The sequence below is a fragment of the Nomia melanderi genome, chromosome 3 (genome assembly GCF_051020985.1).
Source record: "Nomia melanderi isolate GNS246 chromosome 3, iyNomMela1, whole genome shotgun sequence".
Classification (NCBI taxonomy): domain Eukaryota; kingdom Metazoa; phylum Arthropoda; class Insecta; order Hymenoptera; family Halictidae; genus Nomia; species Nomia melanderi.
In genome coordinates this window covers 7,808,448-7,832,929 of record NC_135001.1, presented here as the reverse complement: position 1 = coordinate 7,832,929, position 24,482 = coordinate 7,808,448, and the positions used below count along the sequence as shown (strand labels likewise).

Below are 24,482 nucleotides of genomic sequence, written 5' to 3'. Positions count from 1 at the left end.
TCATGTCCCTTTTATATAATAAATTAAATTAAATTAAATCTAAATCAAAGAACCATATTCACTTACCCATTTTTCTTTATCATCATTTTTTACACAAAATATTCGATGAAATTATCACTATTCATTTTGTTTGCACTTTGAAGATTTTGTTATTAAATACAAGAAAACAAGTATTGTAAATATTTTTTAAAGTTCTAATTAATATTAATTTTCAAATACTTTCTTTTAATTGCAATATATAAATGCATAATTTAACAATATCACAACGTTACGCAAAGTAAGGACATATTTTATGATCATTTTACATCCGTCTATAACATAGATTGGGAACTGGTGGCCCGCGGACCATTTCACCTCTTTCGCTGTTTCGCTGGGCGACCCCCCTTTAATATCTACTAGGTTTTGACGATCGCAGTCGAATTTCTCCTCTTCTAATCACCATTACACTCACATATACTTGTAATTAGTTGATGCCACTACGGCTACGGTACAAGCTTAGTAGATGATATGGAGGAGGGCACTTAGTGAAACATTAAAAAACAAGTGACGCGCAGATCACCAGTTCCCCATTTATGATCTATAACATGGAAGCACACAGAATATTTGTATAGCCATTGTATGATTGAACTTTTACAGCATCCATAAAAGACAGAGATAACATTAAGTGTAGAATAAATTACATGCAGAAACATAGAATTGTGTAATTCGCATCCTTTAAAAGTACTTCTTAAGTTTGAGATTCAAACTATCATTTCTTTAAAGTCTATAAATGAACAAAAAAATTATTTCTTAGGTTCGATGTATTTGTTTCGATAAAAAGATAAATAAATAAATAAAAATACCATTTGATGACGCTGGTAAGATTCGAAATTTTTAATTTTGTAAAAGCAACTATCACTTAATCGTGAGTTATCGTTGAAGAATTTTTTAATGATATATTGGCAGTGTTTTGTTCCAATTTGCAATAACCAACTATACAAACAATTTGATTCTCAAACTTTAAGCTGTCTAAAACACTTAACATGTATATTCAATATCGTTTCAAGTAAATAAAGTAAGATTGTATGAAAACTATTCTCACAAGGTATAATTTTATTCTTAAATGTCTGAAACACGAAATTGGAAAGAATCAATCTACTGTCGCTGATAGATATAACCGTGATCCATAACTTTCCAGAAAAATAGAACATTGGATTATTTTTTTTTTTAGTGCTTGTTACTCCAGGTATGCAATCCTATGTTCAAAAACATACAAGTTTCAATAATACGAATTCACAATTCATTTTTTTTAAACATATTTATATGTGGTTTCCTATATAATGTTACATCTTATGGTCTAATAAGCCTTTATGAGAATATTGGTGAATATATCATCACGAAGAATGAGAAAAATATAGTTTGAGTCACCTCAGAGCTAACATACTAAAATATGAGACAAGTAAAAATAGTTGTGTTGTTATTATTATAACAGAAGTCCCGTGTAAATTCTCATAATGTTCTTAGTTTGTGTATATTGTAACCCTGATGTTCCTTTTTAAGAAAATAAATCTTTACTAATTCAGCGATCAAGTTGTAGGCAATTTAATGAGTCAGTTCGTAATCCACTGGTAGAAAAATGGTATACGTATAGTCTCATTATCCTGCCAACAATTTGCTTCCTGAGAATTTCTTCACTATCATTTTATGATTCATCTATATAAGTATAATGTACTTATTTGTGATGACAATGGTGAAAATACAACTTCCTGTATATACATTTGCTCTTTTTCTAATAGAAGACAAAATTCAATGTTACTTTCTATTAGTGGCATAAATAGCAGTACAAGAACATCAGTTGTACCTTAATCGATCCTTTCTGTGCATAGAATTTATTGAACTGAAATCATCTGAAATCTGTGGAAATAATATACTTAAATATTGAATTTATATTTAAGCGAAATCTCGTTTTCGTTGCATATTAGTATTTTATATAATCACGCTTAGGAGAAACTGTAAGTGACGAGAATTAATGAATAGTTTGTAGTACTAATCTGACTTATAACGATTTAGTAAGAAATATATGAATATACTCAAAGTACACTTAAAAATGTTATTATATAATAGTAAATTCTATAAAGATAAGAGTTTCCAAGTATAAAGTGGTAAGTTGCATAAGAAAATAATGGATCCACAGATGTATATAATATAAATTTTAAATCTGTGTACCTCGGGTTGGTGACTATGTTATAGGCTGTTATATAAATTTTACAGAAAATAAATAGAATTTCTAGAACTTAATTAAATGTTGCACAAGTAAAAAAATATTTAAATATGCCATTTTAGAATTTGAATTTTTTATACCTAGCTGTTGAAAAGATATGAATAAACTTTAAACTTTATCAATATTATTTTTACAGTATACGCATTATAACATTTATAACACATTATTGTAATCTGAATAGAAATATAAATTGTATAACTTCCAAATAAAATGAAATATACTTGAATATCAAAGTATCTTTTTTATACAATTCTACTTACAATGTTTTAATACTTTTTAAAAATGTAGTATGTTTTAGTAGACGTACAAACTATGTATTTGTTTTGCAAAGAAAAGTACACACAAAGTCTTTAAAGTGCATATAAATTTTTTAAATCTTCATTTACAAATCGGATAATAAAATTTTGTATTTTCAGTGAAAAAAAGAAAAGAAAGATATTGAAATCGGAATTGAAACATTTCAACTTATTCATTTCATGAATAAATAATGATTTTGCATCACTAGTTGCCACACATATACTTACAAGCCTATAGAGTTTTTTTTAATGATACAGTATTACTACCTGGAGTAACTTATAAGAGTTAGGAAAGCTAACCCTGTGCTATAGACAGATTTTTAAATGTTTGTCCATTCCAACCAATCGAGATACAGTAATGTTGTAATAACTGAGTTAAAAGTTCTTGTTCATCCAACATTTCTATATGCTCCATTCGACTACGGTCAGATTGAGGCAGTGAATCATAGACCTCTACCATGGTCCATGCATTAGAGCCTTCCCAATTATTTATCGTAAATCTGAAAAACAATTACATTAAATTACTTTTCTTGTCAAGTAAATTGTTCCTAAATTACTAAATATAAAAAAAGTAGACGTATACCGTCTTTGCTGAGTTTCCAAAGACTTGCAGTCTTCTACACCTGCTAATAAACATCCGCGACTACGTAAATTAGACAACATAACTTTACCGAACGTATCTTTCATGTTCACTTGCTCATAATTAACAAAAATACTATTTGGAAATTTGCCAGCAAGCCATTTTAATAATGCAGAAGCTGCACTAGTGTCTACATACACTAGGACACACTCTGCAAGGAACATGGTTGGTAAATTAAAATTAACTTCTGCTTGTGTTAATTTATGAGTAAGTTCGGATATCTGCCGCAGATCTGTTCCCATGACGTGATAATTGGCGGCATGTAGATCTATTGTTGAAAACCTAATTTCTCCATCTGTAAAAAAAATGTAATTTAATGGTACAAGCTAATTGTTTACATAAGGTGAATTCAATAATTAAGATTAGAAACTCAACCTTCTGTATTCAACATGTCTATCAGCCGTTTGTGCTTTTTGATGTGATAGCATTTTCTAGCAGTAACACTTGGAAAATCAAGCTCTATAAAATTTGAAGGACTTTTTCCTGCTTCCTTAAGTCTCCAATAAAGTGTATCAAATCCAGCACCCAAGTTTATGATTTGACTCTTTTCACCGGACAACTATATCAATGGCATAAATGAATTTTTCTGTGTATATTATGCATCTAAATTACTCAAGTACACATTTATAATATCCATTTTACTATCGTATACTATCTTTATTTTATAGTTTAATCCTTATTATATTATGATAAATTTTATAAGTTTTCAAAAATGTAAAATCTAAATTCAAATACTTTGAGCAAATGTTCATTGATTATAATTTCTAATATATGCTAATATTAATTTTATTATAATTGCTATAGTACATAACAAAATTTTGTTCCACTTAAACAATACATTTATTTAATCATAAATGAAGCATGTAATATTGGCAATGTAGAAAGTACCTGCTATGTAAATATGTAAATGTTAAGTGGTCCCAACAGTAAACGTATTATTATAGGATTAACAATTAATTCCCGCAATATGTTTCAATAATGTAGTAATAATGTAATGTTATTACTTTCATAATAAGAGTTAACTAATTAATAACTGTCCTTCCGAGGCTATGTTTATTAAACAATCTTCAACTATTACAATTGTATCTCATAAATGATTTATCGTTTGAATATTAAAAAAAAAAAGAAAGAAAGTGTGCCTGTAGTATATGAGATCAACCTATATTGTTGTTCCACGATAAAAGGGGGGGACCTCGGAAATTAGGACAGGGCCTCGGTCAGGTCAAGGTTTCCGACACTGCACACATCCTTCGCAACTCGAATCAGCTGTATTCCGGATTGTTTCTATCATGTTTCTAGGTTATGCGAATCTTGATCACGGAGTTTAACGAGATTCGCGCGTGTAATGAACCAAGGCTACATACCTTGAGAAACTTGTCGATAAACACTTCGATTCCTTTCACCCTCGCATAATAACCGCGATTGATTTCAGGCGGTTTGCGTCCGGTTTGTTTCACGAAAAAGTTGATAAATGAATCAGGCCAATAACCAAGTTGCACCGCGTATCTTTTACACTCACTGGCGTCGTCATTTGTGGCCTGTATGGCCTCATCGTCAGCCATATCTCTGATCATTACACCGATCTTGGTTCACCTCAGTTATGACAAATCATTATTTAACGTTTTATCCTTTAGCCGAGAACACCGTGTTACCTCACTACTCACGGAAGAAAACCTGCCCAAGCAACCATACTGACTACACTGCTGTATGCGTTGTATATGTCGCATCCACTTGCGGCGCAAGCTTGCGTTGCTGCGCGGGTCAGTTGGTAGTGGGGATATCCTGTAATTCAGCCTAGCTATTTTCAAAACGATATGATTTCAAATCGTTATTTTTTTCATAAAAATTTTAAACAATATGTTTATGCTGTTTTTCGAAGATAATTATTGAATTCAAATTTCTAACGGTACATGTCGCATTAATATATTAAATACACTCCATTGTTTCGATTTTAATAATTATTGTGAAATTTACATATACATACTTTATAAATAAAATATGGAAGTTAATACAATTTTGTTTGAGCTTTTAATTTATTGAAATCAATGACAAAGGAAATTAAATTTTATTCGATGCCAGTTTCTAGACATTAGTTCATAAGAATATCAATTTATGTACACTTGGAAATTTAGTCTTTGTTCAAATTACATATACATATGACAGGATCAGTGAAGAAAGGATAGATTAATGGTTATATCATAATATAGAAGTATAAATAGACTTTATTGTTGAATTATTTAGATTTTTCTTTTTACAGATTGATATAGATTAGTTTTAAATGGGATAATAAATAAAAGTAGTGTATTTGATCTTAGTAAGCTTTCAAACAAATTCACCACCTCTGCTATATCTTAACACTAGAAGTACTGAGCAGTGAAAGTGACTCATTTTTAATTTCTTATCGAAACTAGAAAGGAAGAAATCAGTTGAAATTTGATATGATTTTTAATATATGTGCGTGAACATATAAATTTATTTAATAATTTCGCATAGAGGCACCTTCATGATTTCAGTAATTGTAAAATAAAAAATCTGAAACAGTTTATCTTGACCTGTCTAGTAATTCTAGTGTTAAACAAGATATTTATGTGATGATGTATATTGTGTATATATATATGCATATATATGTGTATACATATATATACATGTATAAATATATAAAGATATAAATTAATACATATAAAATGTATAAACTTCGTGTAAAATAAAAAATGTTTAACTAGTTTTTCACGACATCTTGTTTAGAATAGTTATACGAATTATAACAGATATTGTTTTGTGTTTTTCTCGACAAAATAGTAGACATTATATAGATGATCAATCACAGCTACTTATATACGTATATCATTAAATAAATTGAAACTAATAAATGAGTGAAAAGTTAGTCAAGACACATATTAAAATAATATATTAATAAAGTAATAATTACAGAACATTATACCTAAACGGTATTACTTTTACTCCAAAGATATACGTAAATATATAAGTGAGGGTAAAATACAAAAAGAAAGCTTTTATTTAGCGTTGATACTTAATTAAAAAGGGCACGTCATATAAAATATGTATAAATTACGAAGCAAAACATAACATTGGAATATAATGCTGCTTGGAAATTTATAAGCATTCAAACATCAAAAAAAACTGTGGGCGATATAATTCGAAACATATTAAAAGTATAAAAATTAGGAGAGACTAGTAGTAAGTATCACCTTTTATTACTTTCTTGTTTTCATGATTCTTAATTTTGAAACTTCAAAGTATATTTTCAATATTATTGTCAGTTTCTGTATCGTGTTATTATTCTACGTCGGATTTTTTAACAACTGGTTTTGCAGCTGCGGTTTTTGCTTTTCTTTTAGGTGGGACTGGTGCATCGGAAGTACTAGATGATGGGTTTTCAGGAACAGGTGTATCTGTGTCAGGAGCTGGCCCAGATTTTGTACCTTTCTTAACAACCTTTACAGTCTTTTTTGGTTTACTAGCAGAATTACTTTCTTCTGCACCATCATCTAATCCTTCTTCTGGCTTCGCTTTAGGTTTCTTCGTAATCTTTTTTACTACCTTTTTCACAACTTTTTTCCCGCTATTATCACCCTCCACTACTTCTGCAGGCTCTCCCTCTGACGCAGACTTCTCTAAAGATTTCTTTACAGTTTTTTTCGTTACTTTTTCTTTCTCTTGGGATGGAGATTCTTGAGAACTTTTTGAGGGTAGACTTAATTCTTTCGCTCTTGACAGTCTAACTGGGCTTTCTGTTGATGATGGTGACTTAGCTACTTCGGATTCTGATACAGACTTTGGTAATTCTGATGTTTCTTTTGTCGTCGATGTTTCAGATTCTTTAGCTTCTTGCGCTGATTCGGTTTCTTGTGGCAAATTTTTATCAGTGCAAGTTTCTGGTATTTTTGTGTCGGTTGTAATACTCAATGATGACGCAGATGCTTCTGTAAGTTGAGATTGTTCTGCAGGAGCTGAAATTTGTGCAACTTCTGTTGTTTTTGTACATAATTCACTCGATTTATCAGTAGTATCGACACTTGCTACACCCGTGATAGCATCTGAATCCAGTTTCTTTATATTTTGAACGGGTTCTACTGCGGTCGCTGATCCATTTTCTTGTATTTTCCTTTCTGGATCTTGCGATGTTTTGGAACAAGGTATGTTAGATTCATGAACAGGAGTTATTGTCGAAGAAAGAATTTCTTGAATCATTGCTTGAGAATCTGACACAGACTCTTTGGGCTCTACTTGAAGAACTGATTCTGCAACTTGTATTGGTACCGGGCTGACTGTAAGGACTTCAGAAGCAGTAGATAATTCTTTTGCGTGTTTTTCGTCTATAATATCTGGCTTTATTTCTTGAGTATCTACAGCAATTTCGAGGTTTGTTACATTACTTGAAAGTTCAGTTGGAATAACGAAGTTTGCATTATCTTTGTTACGCAATGCTTCAACATTTTGTTCTTCAACCAAACATGACTGAACTGAATCTTGTGGTAATATAGATTCAGTTTTTTCTTGTGAGACTTCTTTTAATAGTAAACTCGCATCAAGTTCACTTAAAACTTCTTTAGGTGTCTCTGATGCGAATTGTGTGGAAGGCACAGTTGCAACTATGCTAGGGGATTTACTTTCTGTCATTATCGAAGATTTTTGGGAAATATCTTTTGGTATTTCTTCGGATATTGATTTTTGTTCTTTTTCAGTTTTTTCATCAGAAATCAAAGTATTAGTAATTTGTTCGTTTTTCTCGAATAATTTAGATTCTGTATTATCATTATCTATTACAGGAACATTGTTAAGTAGAGATTGTTCTTCGCTATGACTGGGTGTTGCTTGAGCTAAATAAAAAGAAAGATAAGACCATTAAATATATGTGGACAGAATCATTTTTAGAAATACAATTTGATACGTTCCTTGTTACATAACTATACTATAATGTTTCTTAATAAATCTGGTTAATTATTATTAATATTTGGAACAAGGTACGTACCAATAAGAAAACATAATTGAAAATAGATTATCTACTAAAGTTATATGCAGTATTGATAGTGTACTAATAAATAATACCATATTTCTGTACAATGTTATCTACATACAAATACCTGAAGAAATTGTCTACTTCTAATGAGAAAAATATAATGATTGCGATTGAAATTATTACTGTAGAAGTGCTCTCATTAAATGCTATAAATAATATTGACTAAAAATATACTATGAATTTTTCGTGTTAACATGAAACACAGAATGAATAAGTTCAGCGCATTTTTAGCGTATTATGTAAGCGTTAGAACGATAATATGAACAAGCATATCATGCACAATGATCGTAAATGTGTATGATTTTTTAGCAGCTTAATATCAGCTCCCAAGCAATAAACACCTGGAATTCCATTGTGATCCAACATGTATAAGCAAGCCACATAAATATAATCCAGAGAAGGTATTAATGAATTATTTAAAGAAGCGTTATTAACTTTATGCGATTATCAATAATTTCTTATAAATAATTACTGAATTTTTGCATTAGCATCTTTTAAAGATAATTTTACATATAGCTAATACATTATGTATTTAGGATTTAGTTTCATAATTATTATGTACCTTAATCAAACATCTATATTCATAATGTTAAGAAATAATGAATGAAAAATGAGTTCTATGATTTATTAAAATATGATGTAGGCTCGATGATATGAACTTTAATAAATAGTGTATATTGTTTTCGTTTTATAAACATATTTAAATTATTTAGAAATGTGACTGTAAAAAATCGCTGTTGTGATGATGTGAGTTCTCAAAATATTTACCCCATTAAAGCAAAATGACAATACAAGATGTAGCAATGCTATGGCGCCAGGATCTGTTAGTTGCTGTCCTCCGTTCCTGTTTCAAACACTTAAACTTGATAAACTGTATAAAAAAGATATAGTTTTCACTTTTTTAAATTATATATAAAACTGTCCAATATATTATTAAGTATCTCGTAACTGCAATTTATATTTAACTTCTATAATGAAAAACTTCATCTTCGAGTATCAATCTAAAATACCACATGCTGTAGTTAAAAAAGAAACGAAAAATAAATTAAAAAAGAAACAAATAAAATTTTAAAGCATATTCAAGAAAACAGTTAATGGCTTTGCGCTATGAGCACTTTAATTTTCAGCTTCTTACATAATTCTTAGAATTGCTCAAAATTTTCGTTACACGAAACTGTTTATGTATCCTCTTCCTTCAGTATGCAGTCATAATTGCCACATAAATACATTTTTTTTGTCAAAAAAATATATGGGAATAAATTATACAACTTAAAACATTTATTAAAGTGAAATTTTGTTTTCAATCAAATAAAACGTACCAGTTCCTTTATCCACCTCATCTATAGATTCAGTAAGTTGATTAGGTTCAACAACTTCAGTAGACTCAGTAGATTTAGCAGTCTCATCGGTCTCAGGTTTCTCAGATTTTTCCGTTTCCTATGAATTAAATTTGATAGATATATTTATGTATATTTTAAACTGGCTATAATTCATCAATGAATTAATTACCTTGGGAGGAGAAGGTAATCGGGATGGTGCAAGAGAGAGGGTTTGGCAGATTTTCTTCCAAATATTGTCGAAGCTATCACGGCCCATATAATCAATGTGTCCTTGCTCCCAACTTTGTTTTCGCATATGTTCTTCTAATGCAATTTGTTCAGCGCTTCTTGGTTCACCCAATGTAATTTGAGCCAAGGCACCAGCAAGACCAGCCTATAAAATCAACAAAATACTTTCCATTTTAAAATTGTTTCTTTTCAGTGAACTAAAAACAATACAACGATAAGATTACAGAAACATATTTTCAGAGATTATTTATTATTATTTAAAAAGTTACCTTAAAAGATTGCAATATGTAATTATTATAATATACATACAAATGCAGATATGACGAACATGTAGAAAAATATCACACACAAAACTGGCATAAATTAGTAAATTAATAATAATAACAACAATACATCATGTTATAAATTCCAAGTTATAAACTTCCTTTCTACAAGTATTAAAGGAAATACTGTTATATAGTTGATTGGTATCACTATAGGATAATGATGAAGGATCTATGAAGATGTAGAAATAAAAACTGCATTAAAACTGCAAGTAACGTCCCAAAACTATTAAGTACATGAATCGCACATATAAAATATAGTGACATAAGGACATAATATCTATCATACAAGTCGATAAAAGGAAAATATGTATAAAGTTTTCTTAATTTTAATGCAACCTACAGAACAATATGGGAACAATTACTTACATTTGAACTGTCTTCCGTTATGTGTGGGTCAGATTGCGTTGCTACATTGTGGATGTCTGTACAAGGTTTGGAATCAGGAGGAGGACTAGTAGATATCAGTGGATTAGTCCGTACGTCTGTAATGTTTACATTTTCATTTTGTTCAACATTATGTTTAATAGAGAAATCGTTATGATGAACTATATTAATTTCATTAGGCTGTGCATGATCAATTTTATCATTTATATATTCTTCTCTCGTATGATGAGTTTGGTTCTCTTGCTCATAATGTTGAGTAGCTTCTTGATTAGTTACATTATCATACGTTTGATGATGCTGACTCTGCTGATGATCAACAAAAAGTGTTTCATTCTGTTGATGTTGCTTTGATTCTTCTTGCAACTCTCTGTTGCTGTAATTAGGCGAGTGATGATGGTGAACATGTTGATAATCAACATATTCATGCTGTTTTGTTTCTTCTGGAAATGATCTGTGATCACCATTATAAGAATGCTGATAAGTATGGTCATGATCAACATGTTGCCGATAATGTCTTGTTTCTTCTGGAACTGTTACATTACTGTAAGAATGCTGATGGGTGTATTGATGGTTGTGTTGATGGTTGTGCTGATGGTCAACATTATAATGTTTCTCAGAATTATTGGAATGCTGACTTTCTGTATTATTTACAGGTATATAATTTTCTACGTTACGTTGATTATGCCAAAAATCATTGTGAACTTGTGTGGTGGGTGTGTTTTCAGAATGACAAAATGTATATTGTTTGTGTTCGCTAATAAATTGATTAGGTTGTTCTTGATTATGATGATGTTGAGTATACGAAAGAGAAGAATTATAATCGTTATGTTGTGTTTTATGAAACAACACCTCCCTATTATGTTCTAGTGGTGATTCATAATGAGTCTGATGAACGGGTTGTACAGAATTAAACGTATCACTTAATATAGTTATAGGTGAAGGTCTGTCAATTGTGGAATAATACTGTTGAGTTTCATTATTGTCTCCTTGTTGATGGATAACTGGATCATTTTGCACGCAATAATTTTCCCATGGATCTTTAAATTCTGAGAAGTCCGGTGGTTCTATGTAAATGTCGTTCTGTGGTTTGTCTTGTATGTCTGTGCAAAAAGGACTATTGGGAACAGGGGATCGAAAAGGCATAGGAGAAAATTCGTGCCAAATTGGTGCCAATGTGCTGGTGGCCTATGCAAGCATCATGCCAAAACAGAAAAATGCACATTCAATTGGTTAGTAGAAAACTAATATAACAGTGTCCATTTTTCTTCTGTCAGTATTGTTATTCAAAAAATATGTATGTATTATAATATAAGTACATGTTATTAGATGGCATGTTTTAATTCTAATATTTAAGTACTCTGTAACATATGAGCATATAGTTGTATCGTCTATTACGACAGTTTCTAAATATAGCAAACATGTCTACATAAAGTATCAAATTTCAAAATAAGCATTTGTAAATTACAAATGTACACATTATAGTTTTAATAAAATGGTAGAAAAAAATGGACACTGATCTACAAAAAAAAAAAAAGAATTACAAAAAGATTAAGATCAAAGTGTACTAATTCAAAATAGAAAATTATAAAGTATCATTGTATCGCTTTAGCTATTACTATCAATATTGAAGATTATACTACAAAGGAAAAACCAAAAACATACCTTAACTGCCACAAGAAACAAGTCAAGTCAGAAGATGCCATTCGTAATAACTAATGGTAAGCGGTATTACTTTCATTAATTCTTCAATGTTTTTCATAATAATACTTTTGAATATGTACAATATATACAAGTTATAATTCATCAAGCATGTTTGTATTTAATAATGCATGATTGTGCTTGTGGTATTCTATCTATGCTAATTTTCTAAATGTTAAGGAACGTCTTACGATGTGAATGGCACACTAACAAGAGGAATAAAAGCATTCTACCTTACCTTTATTCCTTACATTTATATTTAATAGTTTAGTGCTGTTTTTCTTTTTGTTTGGGACTTGAAATCTTACAATCTAATATAATGCATAAGAAATAAGAGAAAATGTACAAGTTATTTTTTCAAAAAAACCATTATATTTACAATAATTTTCGCACTCATAATTAGTTAAAACACGAAATTCATTGCCATTTGCCTTTTTTCAAGCAACTCGTTAAACTTACCATAACAGGGGATAATTGAGAATGCACATTTTCACAAAATATATTCCACCACAATTGTAATAATGGTTGCAAATGTGTAGCCTCCATTGGTGGTTGAACAATACCAGTTAAAGTATCAAAATACTGTAACCAAGGTTTGGTGATACCAATGAAATGAATTATCCTGACATCATCTCCAAACCTAATAAATAAGAATATTTATAATCATCTTTTTTTTTCATAGCACGTACGGATGAAGTGAAGTTGCAATTCGTGTGCACGACGACACAAAGCATAAAGTTAATATAAAGTTTCTTACTGTTTGAATGCAGGAAGGTAGGAATATGCAGCGGTGGAACACATGTTATATATAAATGGTAGATGTTTCGAAATATCTTTGTGGGCCCAGTCACTGAAATACATGTTCAATAAACCCTGATCACCGCCATCGAACGAACCTTTAGCAGCGGCAAACGCGGTGATGGATGCAAAAGTTTGTTGAGATGGTTTGTATACAAAAACACCAGAATTAAAGCAGTCGGGCCAGCCTACATCGGGGGCAGCAGACAATTCTTCTCTTTCAAATAACTCATCACAATTTCTGACCACCTAACGTACATATACACATTAACTATATTCAATTGGTAATTCGAAATCTCTGATCGAATATCTTTGTTAATTGTCCACAACACTTACAAGCGTGTCTGCATCAAGAAAGACGCATTTATCAAACTGTGTCAATCTCCAGCAATGAAGTTTTGTAAATGTAATACCCAATTCTGGTCTAGCTAATAGTGCCAAATTAGCTTCATCTTTAGAATCGAGTACATTCACTTCCATTACTACAGAAAAGACGGCTGATAATTTTTCCCTGTATCGACGAGTATAAAGTGACGATTATTCATCTATGCCTTCCATTGTTTTAGAAGATATTGTAATTAATTGCCCACCTCATTACTTCCGTTACTCCAGGAGTAACCAAGACAGCCAATTCATACTTGGTACCAACTCGGCGTAGAGAGTGTGCCAAAACTAATGCTCCCAAAGAGTAGGCATCATTGGTGGCTAATGTAACCCATGCATATCCTAAAAATAACATAATCTGCTACTTAGTAATCATATTAATTACTAACACATTATAGATCGTACATTAAGTTTAATGATATAAATTATTTATAGCAGAAACAATTAAGTCAGAACTAGTGAACATGCTGCAAGATGAAATTGCATGTTCAAATAGTAGGGCATTATTGAAAAATATGAATAATTTATTATTACAAGTGTGAGAAACAAAAAAAAGTCGCTTAATTGTTTGACATTTCAACACACGTGTTTATAAACCGTTTGCATATTAATCCCTCATTATTCGATAACACTTTACCGTATCATCGTGCATATGAATTGATAAGACGTCTCCTGTGAGTGAGATTCACTTTGCAGACATTCAAAGTTTAGATTGATTTCTGTATTGTATTGTCTCTGGTGTTACATCATTGCCTCGAATCAAGTGGGGAATGCATTTTTCTTTCAGTATAAGTAGCTTCGGAAAGATAACACTATGAACTCTGCCGGTGCCATTGACTTTACTTCGATACGCTTATCGCATTAATGATTACGTAAATCCAAAAACAGTTTGACAATTGTATAACATTAAACAACGTTCCATATAATTCCATAAAATGTCTAATAGACAAGAATAGGATTTAATAGATCAAATATTCGTCGGCTAGTATAAGTATAAATTAATCGTTTCATCCAACTTCTAGGAAAAAAGAAGATAGGGAGTCGTAGGTCACTTCAAGGTCACGGCACCCGTATGTACCAAGAGAGAACAGTATTGTTGTTGTTGTTGTTGTTGTTGTTATTGTTTTATTCGTTTCGAATTGGAAAACCGATAAAAATAGAAGCAAGATTTGCGGATCTAAATACGCGCAAACCTAGGTGCGTCGTTTCTCGAGGACAAAGAAATTCATCAGATTTTATTTATAACGCACATCCTATTTCTAATTCGCGAGTGTCATCAGAAACTTCGCTTGCTACCCATGGCCCAGAATCGTCGGAATATTGGCTCTAGTTCTCCTGGATAAAACTTTATTTTTAGACATTATCTGTATTCACAGTTGCTTATATCTTCTACAAAAGAAAGAAAAAAAAGGGAAAGAAGTCGTCTAAGCGGCAAAATAAAATTCTGTATAACGATAATTGCGCTTATCAGCTCGACGAGTAGTTAGCTGGTTTACGGTCCACGTACAAGCCAAAAATGACTCTTCGAATTATTGGAGCACCCGTGACCCCATTTCATCTTCGCGTTACATTTTCGGGATAATTATTTTACCAATATTAGAGATAACCGCGACTTTGCCAGATAACATTGAAGCCGAGATAGGAACGAGAAATACCCATTGTTCATTACTCTATCGTATTAACATTGACAAAATTAATGAAACCATCCGTGCTAACACGTCAAGTTAGATCATGCACGAGAAAACATTTCATTCGGTTCAATCGATGATCAGCGACTAATAGAAAACAAGCATACATAAGATTTAATTATACTTATCACTAGAATATCCATCCTATTTTCTAATATCTCTCGCGACGAACAGATGAAAGTTTATCAAAAACGCCGTTTTCCCAGATTCTGGTCCGGTCAAAACTACGTTCAGTTTCAAACCGATCGGGTCACAGCGTAAAAACGGCATGACAGGTTTTATCAATTTTCTTTAGAATCTGCTACGCAATACTCGGGGCTTTACGAAATGCCGTGTAATCGGGTCACATGTGACAATTCTAGAGCTATCCCATGTAGTCTCGAGCCTTGAAAATGTACCGTTCACGTTTCTGGAATGGTCGCGTTCTACGTATCGACATTGAATGGGGTATTAAGTTTCGTCGCGTTAGGTGCACAAGTGATGTGCACGCAAGTGATTGTTGCCGCGTGCAGCCGGCCACGGGCATAGGGCCGACCGGCAAGAATCATTCGAGCACCGTGTACAGCGCGTGACATGAAATCGGGCCCGGCGAGGGGAGGCTGGCTTCGTTTCACGCTCCTCCTTTCTTCACCTTCCGCCGCAACCTTCTAATTGTTACAGCCCGAATACATTCTTCGTTTCCATACGTTTCATTCGAATAGAAATCATCCTAGAGCCATCCTCCTCTTGCCTGTTCCTGTTCTATCTACAGTCAATCGACGAATTATCTTCGTCGCTGCTCGAATATTCGAAGCGCTCCCGAATTTTTCCGAATGTTTCTCCCTAGACACATATTATACGGTTTGGTTACTAACACGCGAATAAACAATGTTCTTCGTCACCTTTCACGGTATATCCTATTCTACTCGAATACAATTGTCTACCTATAACAAAATTACGTTGTCGCCAATGACCAAGACGTCGATGCGATATTAAACAACGGAGAAGAAACAACATTACCTAATTCCACAAACTCGTTTAAGACTCATTTGTTAGCTCTTTAAGGCTCGTTTGTTAGCACGAGAATTCACAAGTTAGCCGGCAATTAATCATCGGTTTAATTTTGTAGCGGCGCGCACGTAAAGGCAGCAACCGTCGCGCCACTATCAGCAGACGCGCTTATCAATACGTTCGATGCCTGACGAAATTCTAGATTTCCGGTAGGGGATTTGGAGACTGACCCGAACGCTATGTTACGACATATAATAATCCTATCCCCCTATCGGGTATGGTAAATTCTTTTTGGCCCGGCGAGGAATGCGCAGAAAAAAATATAAAAATTTGATCGATGTTAGAAAGGCAAGTTTCGGACGTTTCTCATCATGGCTTTCGCCAAACTACGAAGAGAGCTTCTTAACGCACTATTGTATGTATGATTGCGATCATATGCGAGATGATGGTTACCGCAAAAATTTCAGAAGGATTAATAAAATGGGTACATCTCGGAATTTTGCAATGTAAGTTGATGTTGCGCCCGCGGTAAAAGTAATCTAATAAGGAAACTTCTGTTTCGTTGACTATGTAACGAATCGTTGACCGATTGTAATACTCGTTAAACTACCGAATAAACGAACCTTTTTTTATTCCAGTAGCCTAGCACTGATATAAAAAAGAGAAATGAGCATCGAAACTTGAACACGTACCGCAAGGGACACGGTGCATTCTCAACCCTTCGTGCTCGAGAGTCGACTTTCAGTTGCCATTTGATTCAACATAAAAAAATTATGAAACATAAAATTCTATATTAAATTTCGTATATGGTAATTCCTTCTGAAACGGTTGGATTTCATTTATATTGTCATTTAGATTTTTGAGGTGTGGTAACATCTTTTTGCAACCTCCTATATTTACTTTCATAAATATTTGTTAGATATTAATGATATTTATGATGCAAAAGTTTGGTAATGTAATAATTAGGATTGTCATATTATTAATTAGAATAATATGACGTACAATGTAATAATAATTTCTAAGTAACGTAACAATTCACGATGAACATTTATAATTGAAAAACACTGTCGAACGCGAAGGGTTAGTTGTCCATATCTTACAGCCGAACATCGGCGTCGTCGGCGGGGTTCTCGGCTCGCGAGTCCGCAATTAGTACGGCGAGAGGAATTTCAGAGCGTCTAATTTGTATACGGTTAGGTCGGTTTAGATCGGGGACCGACAAGAATTAATACCCGTTATCGAATCACTTGATACCATCGCGATGTATCGACGCGACAACCTACAACTGTTCGAACAATCCTAGAATTCTTGTCCCCTAATCTGTCGAGTTCTCCATCAAGTGGGCGGCGTATATACGACATTGTTATTAAGATTTGTTTTCGTCTATTATTAAGACCCGCATTACGCGGTACGGCGCAGCGTGGCTGCTAACGGATGCATCGAAAGCGCATGGTAAAATTAAATGCAACAAATCCAAAGGAACTGCAGTGAGTCACGTCTATAGAAAGAAGGGAGGGACGAGCCCAGGAAGAGAATAGATGCAAGGGGAAAGCTCGGATTTCTGCTACCGGTCTTCACCGGAACACAACCCGTTCAGTCATGTCGATCCTAGACGACGAATTAACTTCTATCAGAAATACGATCCCGTCGGTATTGTGCGATCCCAGAAGCTGTCTCGAATCGTTACATTGACTCCGGAGGTATTAACCCTTGGCACTCGAAAGTGCCAATTAGAGTTTACTATTTAAATTTAATCATTAATTGTAGTACGTTATTTTAATTTGTTTTAATCGAATTAGTAAAACATGTTGCCAGTTAAAATTAATTGGATCTGATCAGTATAAATCGATTCAATTAAAATGATTTAGTGAAGTGATTAATAATTAATTATTACTTGATTTAATATGTAACATTCAACTTTGTATAACGCATCGTGAGTTTCAGTTTCAACAAACATCGTCTATTACTCGTCAGGAAATACTGAATATTTCTGGCGAAAAACCCTCGAGTGCAAAGGGCTCGTCATCCCGTAATTAACGGCGTTTCTCGCGCCATTCGCGGTATACCAAAACGTGAAACGGCCGTCGAACTATATATTCGTCGACTTCCAGAAACTCGGAAACGGGAATCGGATCGATTCGGCTTACACAATAGAAGACGTGATCGCGAAATCTTCTATTTAATGCCATGGAAGCCCAGATGCCCCAATTAGAAATTCACGTGCAAGTCGAATGTCTAATTCCACGATAACATAGGGAAGATAAGACGAGTCGAAACCCGGGGATCCGTGTGCTCCGGCCCAAAAAGTCGCGACGGACTCTCGTTTGTTTACTTCGAAAATCGTATTCGTCGACTGGCCAACGACGCGGGCCAGGTTTAACCTCTTGCGTTACAATGTCGAGCTAGACTCTCCATGAGGTTCTAGTGGACAACTGCATAGTGACAAACCATACTCATCATGCATTTAATTTCTATCTTGGATTCTTTCTTCATTTTAATATTCCACGAGGAATTACAGTTATATTTAAAGTAATAACATACTTTTAATTCACAAAATATATGAAGGTCAAGATGAAATACGTTGTTTCATTTCTAGCACTTTATATTACACAGTGATTTATTCAAATTAATATTAGAACTACCGATCACTTAAACTGACTTTTACAAATTTCTTTATAAAAACCATAAGCGTGCGTTTATTGAGATTTCAATTGATCTGTATTTCAGTTTTGCTATTACTGAATTAATTCCATTAATAATTTTTCGTAGAAGTATCTGTATTTTTTCAGTATCGTAAAAGAGGAAATCAGAAATAAGTCATTCTGACCCTGGTAGTTCTAGTGTTAAATGGTGTTTTATTACAAAATTTTTCATAATTATATCGAAGTGGTAAGGGTTAATGCGCTTCGATCGGTTCTATTGAAAGGTAAAGGTTGAAGTTTTGGACGCCGCCGATGTTACGGGACAGGGAAATTTTTGGCAGAGAGAAAACCGTTCTCGCGCGTCTGATATTTTCATCGCAGCGGCGTGGCGGCGCGATGAAAGGGCGGGAGGGAGAAGAAGGAGCAAAAAGGAAAAGAAGAGGAAAAAACACTAAAACATTTATCTTGGCTATGAGAAACGCGGCGCTCGGCTTCACTCGTATATTGTAACACGCAGACGAAACCCGAGAGGCAGAGTGCCGTTGTGCCACACAGGTTTATATTTATACAAGCCGTCCAGCTTATAATAGCAACCGGGCCTAGGCGTTTGTACAAAATGCATTCATACACTCTTGCCTTAGGTCAAGCACTTGTCGGCCAAGCCTGACGAGGTTTCCTTATGCGTTCCGTGCCTCCAACGTATATCGTCTGCGAATCGACACTTTCTCCGCATACTAGAAGAGTGAATAACCATCGCCACCCTTTGCCCACAGCGGGATGAACAACGAGCTGATCGTTTCTAGATGGAACTTCCGGAGAAAAACTAACGGAAGTAACTTCTCGAGTCTACCAGTTACAAGATATCAACCCTTTCCACTCGAAAGAATGAATTTTCACTAAACGACCTCGCGATACATCCGGTATTTGTATTTCGTAACCTGAAACTGCTGAAGTGCCAAACCTTTTGTACTCGAAAGTTCGCTACGTGTATTTATAATTTTTTGGCGAAACGTTAATTAAATGTTTAACTCTACTAAGTAGACTAACATACGAATCGGAGGATAGAACTGTTCTGTTTCAATGTTTCATGTCTAATTACATTGTACAAAATATGATGTTGAACATCGAATTTTCGAACTTCACTGTATCGAATGAAACGGCGACTGTTAGACTGAGTCGCGTCTGGAGTACAAAGGGTTGACGCTATTATCTTTCTTTTACTAAGGATCTCTTTGGTCTTCGTTTATGAAGAAGAAGAATAAGAATCATTTTCGACTCAGTGAAGATACATATATGAGTTAGGTACAGATGAGGTCGTTTAGCCTGGCTCGTTAGTCTCTCTAGAAATAATTCTGTCCCTTTTTCCTACGCAACGCGAATATTTGCAAAACAGAGAGTACAAATTTCGAAATTTCCGGCAGAAATGTCAGTGACGAGAGTAAATACGCCGGCATTTGCGAGTTCGCGTTCTATCGTGCCAAAGAACTCGGATTTAAAGCTAATGCCGAGGACGCTAGAACTGGGAAGCATCAGGAGCCTGTCCACTCGAGATGCGTTTCAAACGAGATACGCGTTAAGAGTTAAATTTACCACTTAGAGGATTTTATTCGACGCGTTAATGTAAACACACGTTCCAATGTTTACACTACATTCTGGCAAGGTCGGAATCTATTTTCTAATGAAACGGAAGCTGCGTCGCGCGATCCGAGATTTGTTACGGCGCTTAGTTTTTCTCAAGCGTATCCGATCTCACGGCGAGCCGTTGCCAGATCCGTTTTAATTCCGGTGCCGTGACTTGAAAGTTTACTTCCCGGTTACGAGACAGGCGAGCGTCAATCGGGGATTACGAGGAACGGTGTCGATCCGCGTGACACTGATCGGTTCGTATCTCATTCGCTGAATCGTCCGTCGACACACGATCGTCTCGGGGATGGTCCCTCGGGTTCCCCCGGCGAATGAAGATCGATTCACGGGAACCCGATCCGCAATTAGCCTCTCCGCACCTATTCCGAGACGATCGTGGCACGGAGGCCAGACAACCGGCCAATAAAAAGAACAGCTGCATTCCCGCGTTTAATTAGAAATGCGAGTTCTATTAGGGGACACCGGGTGCGCGCGGTCGTGCTCGTCGTTCGTTCGGCTAGACGAACATCGGAAACTAGAATTCCCGAGTTCCAACGCGGGACGAAGGTCAAGACTGAGCGCACATAAAAATAGTACCCGAGCTATACCGCGTCAATCGAGGTACAATGAACTTAACAATACGAGCTTCCGTTTAACGTAACATTAACTCTGGCTGCTCCCAGCGCTTTTTATTCGGGGAACTCGACTGTGCTGAACACGCGGATCATATCGAGCTACCTATCGTAGGGTACCGTAGTTTTTTCTGTTTTTAGTCAAATATATATGTTTGGTCCTTTGCGGTCCTATATCGGAACGAACTCAACATTTTGTTTCATTACGATATTCGCTTCAACAATTTTTATTGTAATTACTTTGTTATATCGTGATTGTGTTTGTACAATAATAGTCGAAGAGCTATATTGAATTGTAAGCGAATTAGATAACGTCGATCTCCAGAATGAGAACGAACACATCGAATACGAAGAAGAGATGACAAAGTGGTTATATTGGAAAAGATTAAATGTAACCGTAGCAATGATAAAAACGTGAACACGTAATGGAATAAAGAAAGAGAAACGCAGAATGTAATGCAATATGGTGCTCAAAGTTTGCTAGATATTTTTTCAGCTGTTAACACTTCGACTGCCACGGCGGTCACCGATGACCGGAGATTTCGAATTATAAGAAAATAATTATGACTTGGAAAATAATTGATTTCGAATACAAATTTTCGGTAATGTAAATAACTAGATAATAGGGTAATATAAGAATTTTCATATCAAAGAATTAATAATTCTTGCTTTGTATTTTTGCTATAGGAAGGATAAGTGATACGTAATACGCTGGTGTTTTTTGTGGCAGTCAACGTGTTAAAGAAAATATAGCAGCATTCAAGAAGAAAAGAAGGAATACTTCATATAATAGATACTTCAGTCATTTAACAGTCTAACAGTGACTAACTTGTACAATCCTTTAATTACTTTGATAAGTATACGTAACGCGGAATGATGTACCATACATGTACCATTACCATTTCTTTAATCACGAGTGTTAAGTAAACATTGTATTTAAAGGAAAAGCAAAGTAAAAAAGGTCCATTCATATTTTTTCGGGTAAAAATTTCAAGTCTCGTTCCTGCAGAACAAGTAATCCGAAACTTCCAAACGCCAGTGTATGTACAATCTCCTCTCCGCACGCCGTGCAATTATCTGAAATACGACGATTAAAGTACAAGAAAAAAGTGTGACAAGGAGAATTACTTCAAGAACGTCGAATTTCTTTTTCTTTTATTCTTCCTTTTCGAAACGCGTAGATTCCCTCTTGCATATCTCACTGCTGTTACATCATCGGCCAGCCTCGGCCAATAAATATAAATTAATATCGTCGCAGTTACGTTAATTTCTGATTAGGGAAATCTTAAATTAAGTAACATCAGTTACGTGTAATTACTTAAAAGTGACGATAAGTGGAGCACGGATATTTATGCAAATTAACATTTTTATACGGCGATACGCGAAACAAGGACAATTATACATTTCTTCTTTCAACGGTCTCATTAGCGCAGGCATATACAAATGTCTCGTTCCATTGAAATTTTATCGGCACCGTTGAATAAACGCGGTGCCATTAATCGTACCCGTTTGTGTTAACAATTGCACCAGGAACACGTACCAGACCTGTATCTAGGCGGATTAACATTTTCATTGTGCATGCTGATTTTCAAATATATTTGTCTCGCAAGAGGAAGATGTCCGACGAGTGCGGGAAAATTTTAACGAAGAAGCAATTTTACCACACGTGCGAAATAAATATAGAGAAGTGGATGGGGTTTGGCAGAGAGCCGCAATTTCTCCCCCAGACGGCTAAGAATAAACTGTTGGAATACCGGCGACAGTTATCTTATTTTATGCAGAAGGAATCTCGCATCTAATAAAAAAAAAAAGAAAGAGAAAAGACGTGAAATGCCTACCTACGCTCACGTCGGCGTTACTAGTGTTTAATTAACTAAGTCCTGAACGTGCTGACCATTACACATACATATATATATTTATATATATATTATATATTTTATATATATACTTTAATTTCATCTATCACATACATGATTTTCTACTCATTTAAAACGTTACAGAGCATGAAAGAAACGGTGTTTATTAATGCACATTTATTCGACTAATTTGCTTGATATATCAGTGTTAAAGATGGCCGCCCGGTTACGTTCATGAAAATAGAATTCTCCGGTTTCAAAAGTGCCCCGGCAAAAATGACAAGAGGAAAATCTGAAAAAATCTAGTTCTCTGTGTAATTCTATGGTACAGTCATGAGAGGAACGTTTAGTACTCCTCTGAGAAACAGTTTAAGATATACAGCATTAAACTGGCGCCAAGTTTCTTAAAAAAAAAGAGAAAAAAAGGGAAAAAAAACAAAAAGATGCTCGCGCATGTGCTCTCGGGGAGAAACGCGAAACCGAGCGCGAACCGGGCCGATTCTGGTGAAATAAACTAAAACGAAACACGTGCCGGTTCAGTGATCGATTAAAAAAAAGTTGCGAGTTGCGAGGGAATAACCGTTTCTTGAATGGGGCCAAAAATCACGCGGACCCCGTCGACTAAAAATCTTCGTGGGAAGAGGTTATTGCTCGTTGTCTATGGTAGATATGAATCGTATGAAGGTCATTGGGTCAAGACCGGTTACCGGCGACGTTATCACACACCCCAAATGAACTTCAATGAGCGTAACCTTCCGGGCGAAATCTATTGAACGAGAGGAAATATTGGAAATATGTATGACGAGGGGTCCGTGTACTTACCACCCATGGTTGGAAAGAAACTGTGTTTCTTTTTCGAATGGACCAATTCTACGACACACTCAACACTCGCCGATGCCCGCACAACTGACAAAAAGTCGTACGCACTTCATCAGCGCTACAACACGAGTGACGACTCGAGTCTCTCCTTCCACGCCGCGGCGCTATCCCCACCTTTCGTCCTGTGCGTGCCTGGACTGCATTATCGACTGACGATCCTGCAGGCACCACCACAAACAAAATATACAATAGATTTCGTAACAAAAGGAGCTTTTAAAAGGGAATTGTCTATACCGCGTCTCACTTGAGATATGTCACATTATATTTCTTATTGAGTAATTTATACGTAAATTATTACTGTATATCATTCTCTTTTATGATTGCGTACTATGAAATGTATAATATACTGAATGTCTTACCGAACTTTATCGCTTGAAATATTTTCTTCGTGCAAAGTGAATCGTTGGATATGTCTGAGTAGAAACTTCTTGATTAAGCATGGATGGTATTTAACTATCGGACAATGATGTCTGAGTTTATTTTCACTTAACTGAGTTCGCCAAGAAAACGTGCGTTTTTCAATTCTCTTGTATCCAACCACGCAAGAAGGCTACCGAAGAAGTGTATTTTAAAATACATTTAGAAACAGAGATGACTAAAGTTCAAATTAGATCCAAATATTGCACCCCAGAACGTTGATAGCAATGGTCGCTTTGCAAGAGTTAATCGCGCAATGGATTTACCTGGTTTAAAGAAAAATAAATTGCTATAGTTAAGTATAGGAAACCGGCAATTGTATCGTACCCTTTATATTTCAATCCGTCTTTAAATATTGAC

General features: G+C 34.6%; 2 protein-coding genes and 1 long non-coding RNA gene across 4 annotated transcripts; 1 reads left to right on the top strand and 2 right to left on the bottom strand.

Annotated features, from left to right (window-relative positions):
- Positions 1 to 204: 204 nt before the first annotated feature.
- LOC116429970 (leucine carboxyl methyltransferase 1) lies at positions 205 to 4,955 on the bottom strand. Its single transcript, XM_076365993.1, has 4 exons — positions 4,561 to 4,955; positions 3,572 to 3,755; positions 3,140 to 3,491; positions 205 to 3,056 (listed from the first exon to the last, which is right to left on the bottom strand). Exons 1-4 carry the CDS (start codon positions 4,768 to 4,770, stop codon positions 2,852 to 2,854), a joined length of 951 nt encoding a protein of 316 aa, XP_076222108.1. The 5' UTR covers positions 4,771 to 4,955; the 3' UTR covers positions 205 to 2,851.
- Positions 4,956 to 5,400: 445 nt separating this feature from the next.
- Gyg (glycogenin 1) lies at positions 5,401 to 23,814 on the bottom strand. Of its 2 annotated transcripts, XM_031986363.2 has the most exons (9): positions 23,649 to 23,814; positions 13,602 to 13,737; positions 13,348 to 13,522; positions 12,971 to 13,260; positions 12,673 to 12,853; positions 10,498 to 11,700; positions 9,747 to 9,950; positions 9,557 to 9,674; positions 5,401 to 8,037 (listed from the first exon to the last, which is right to left on the bottom strand). In XM_031986363.2, exons 1-9 carry the CDS (start codon positions 23,653 to 23,655, stop codon positions 6,494 to 6,496), a joined length of 3,858 nt encoding a protein of 1,285 aa, XP_031842223.1. In that variant the 5' UTR covers positions 23,656 to 23,814; the 3' UTR covers positions 5,401 to 6,493. The 2 variants fall into 2 exon arrangements, with proteins under 2 accessions (XP_031842223.1, XP_031842231.1); XM_031986371.2 differs by lacking the exon at positions 10,498 to 11,700.
- Positions 17,588 to 19,498, top strand: LOC143174379 (uncharacterized). The gene is made up of 3 exons (XR_012998236.1): positions 17,588 to 17,773; positions 19,000 to 19,270; positions 19,357 to 19,498. It is a non-coding gene; the product is annotated as an uncharacterized LOC143174379 (long non-coding RNA).
- Positions 23,815 to 24,482: the final 668 nt, after the last annotated feature.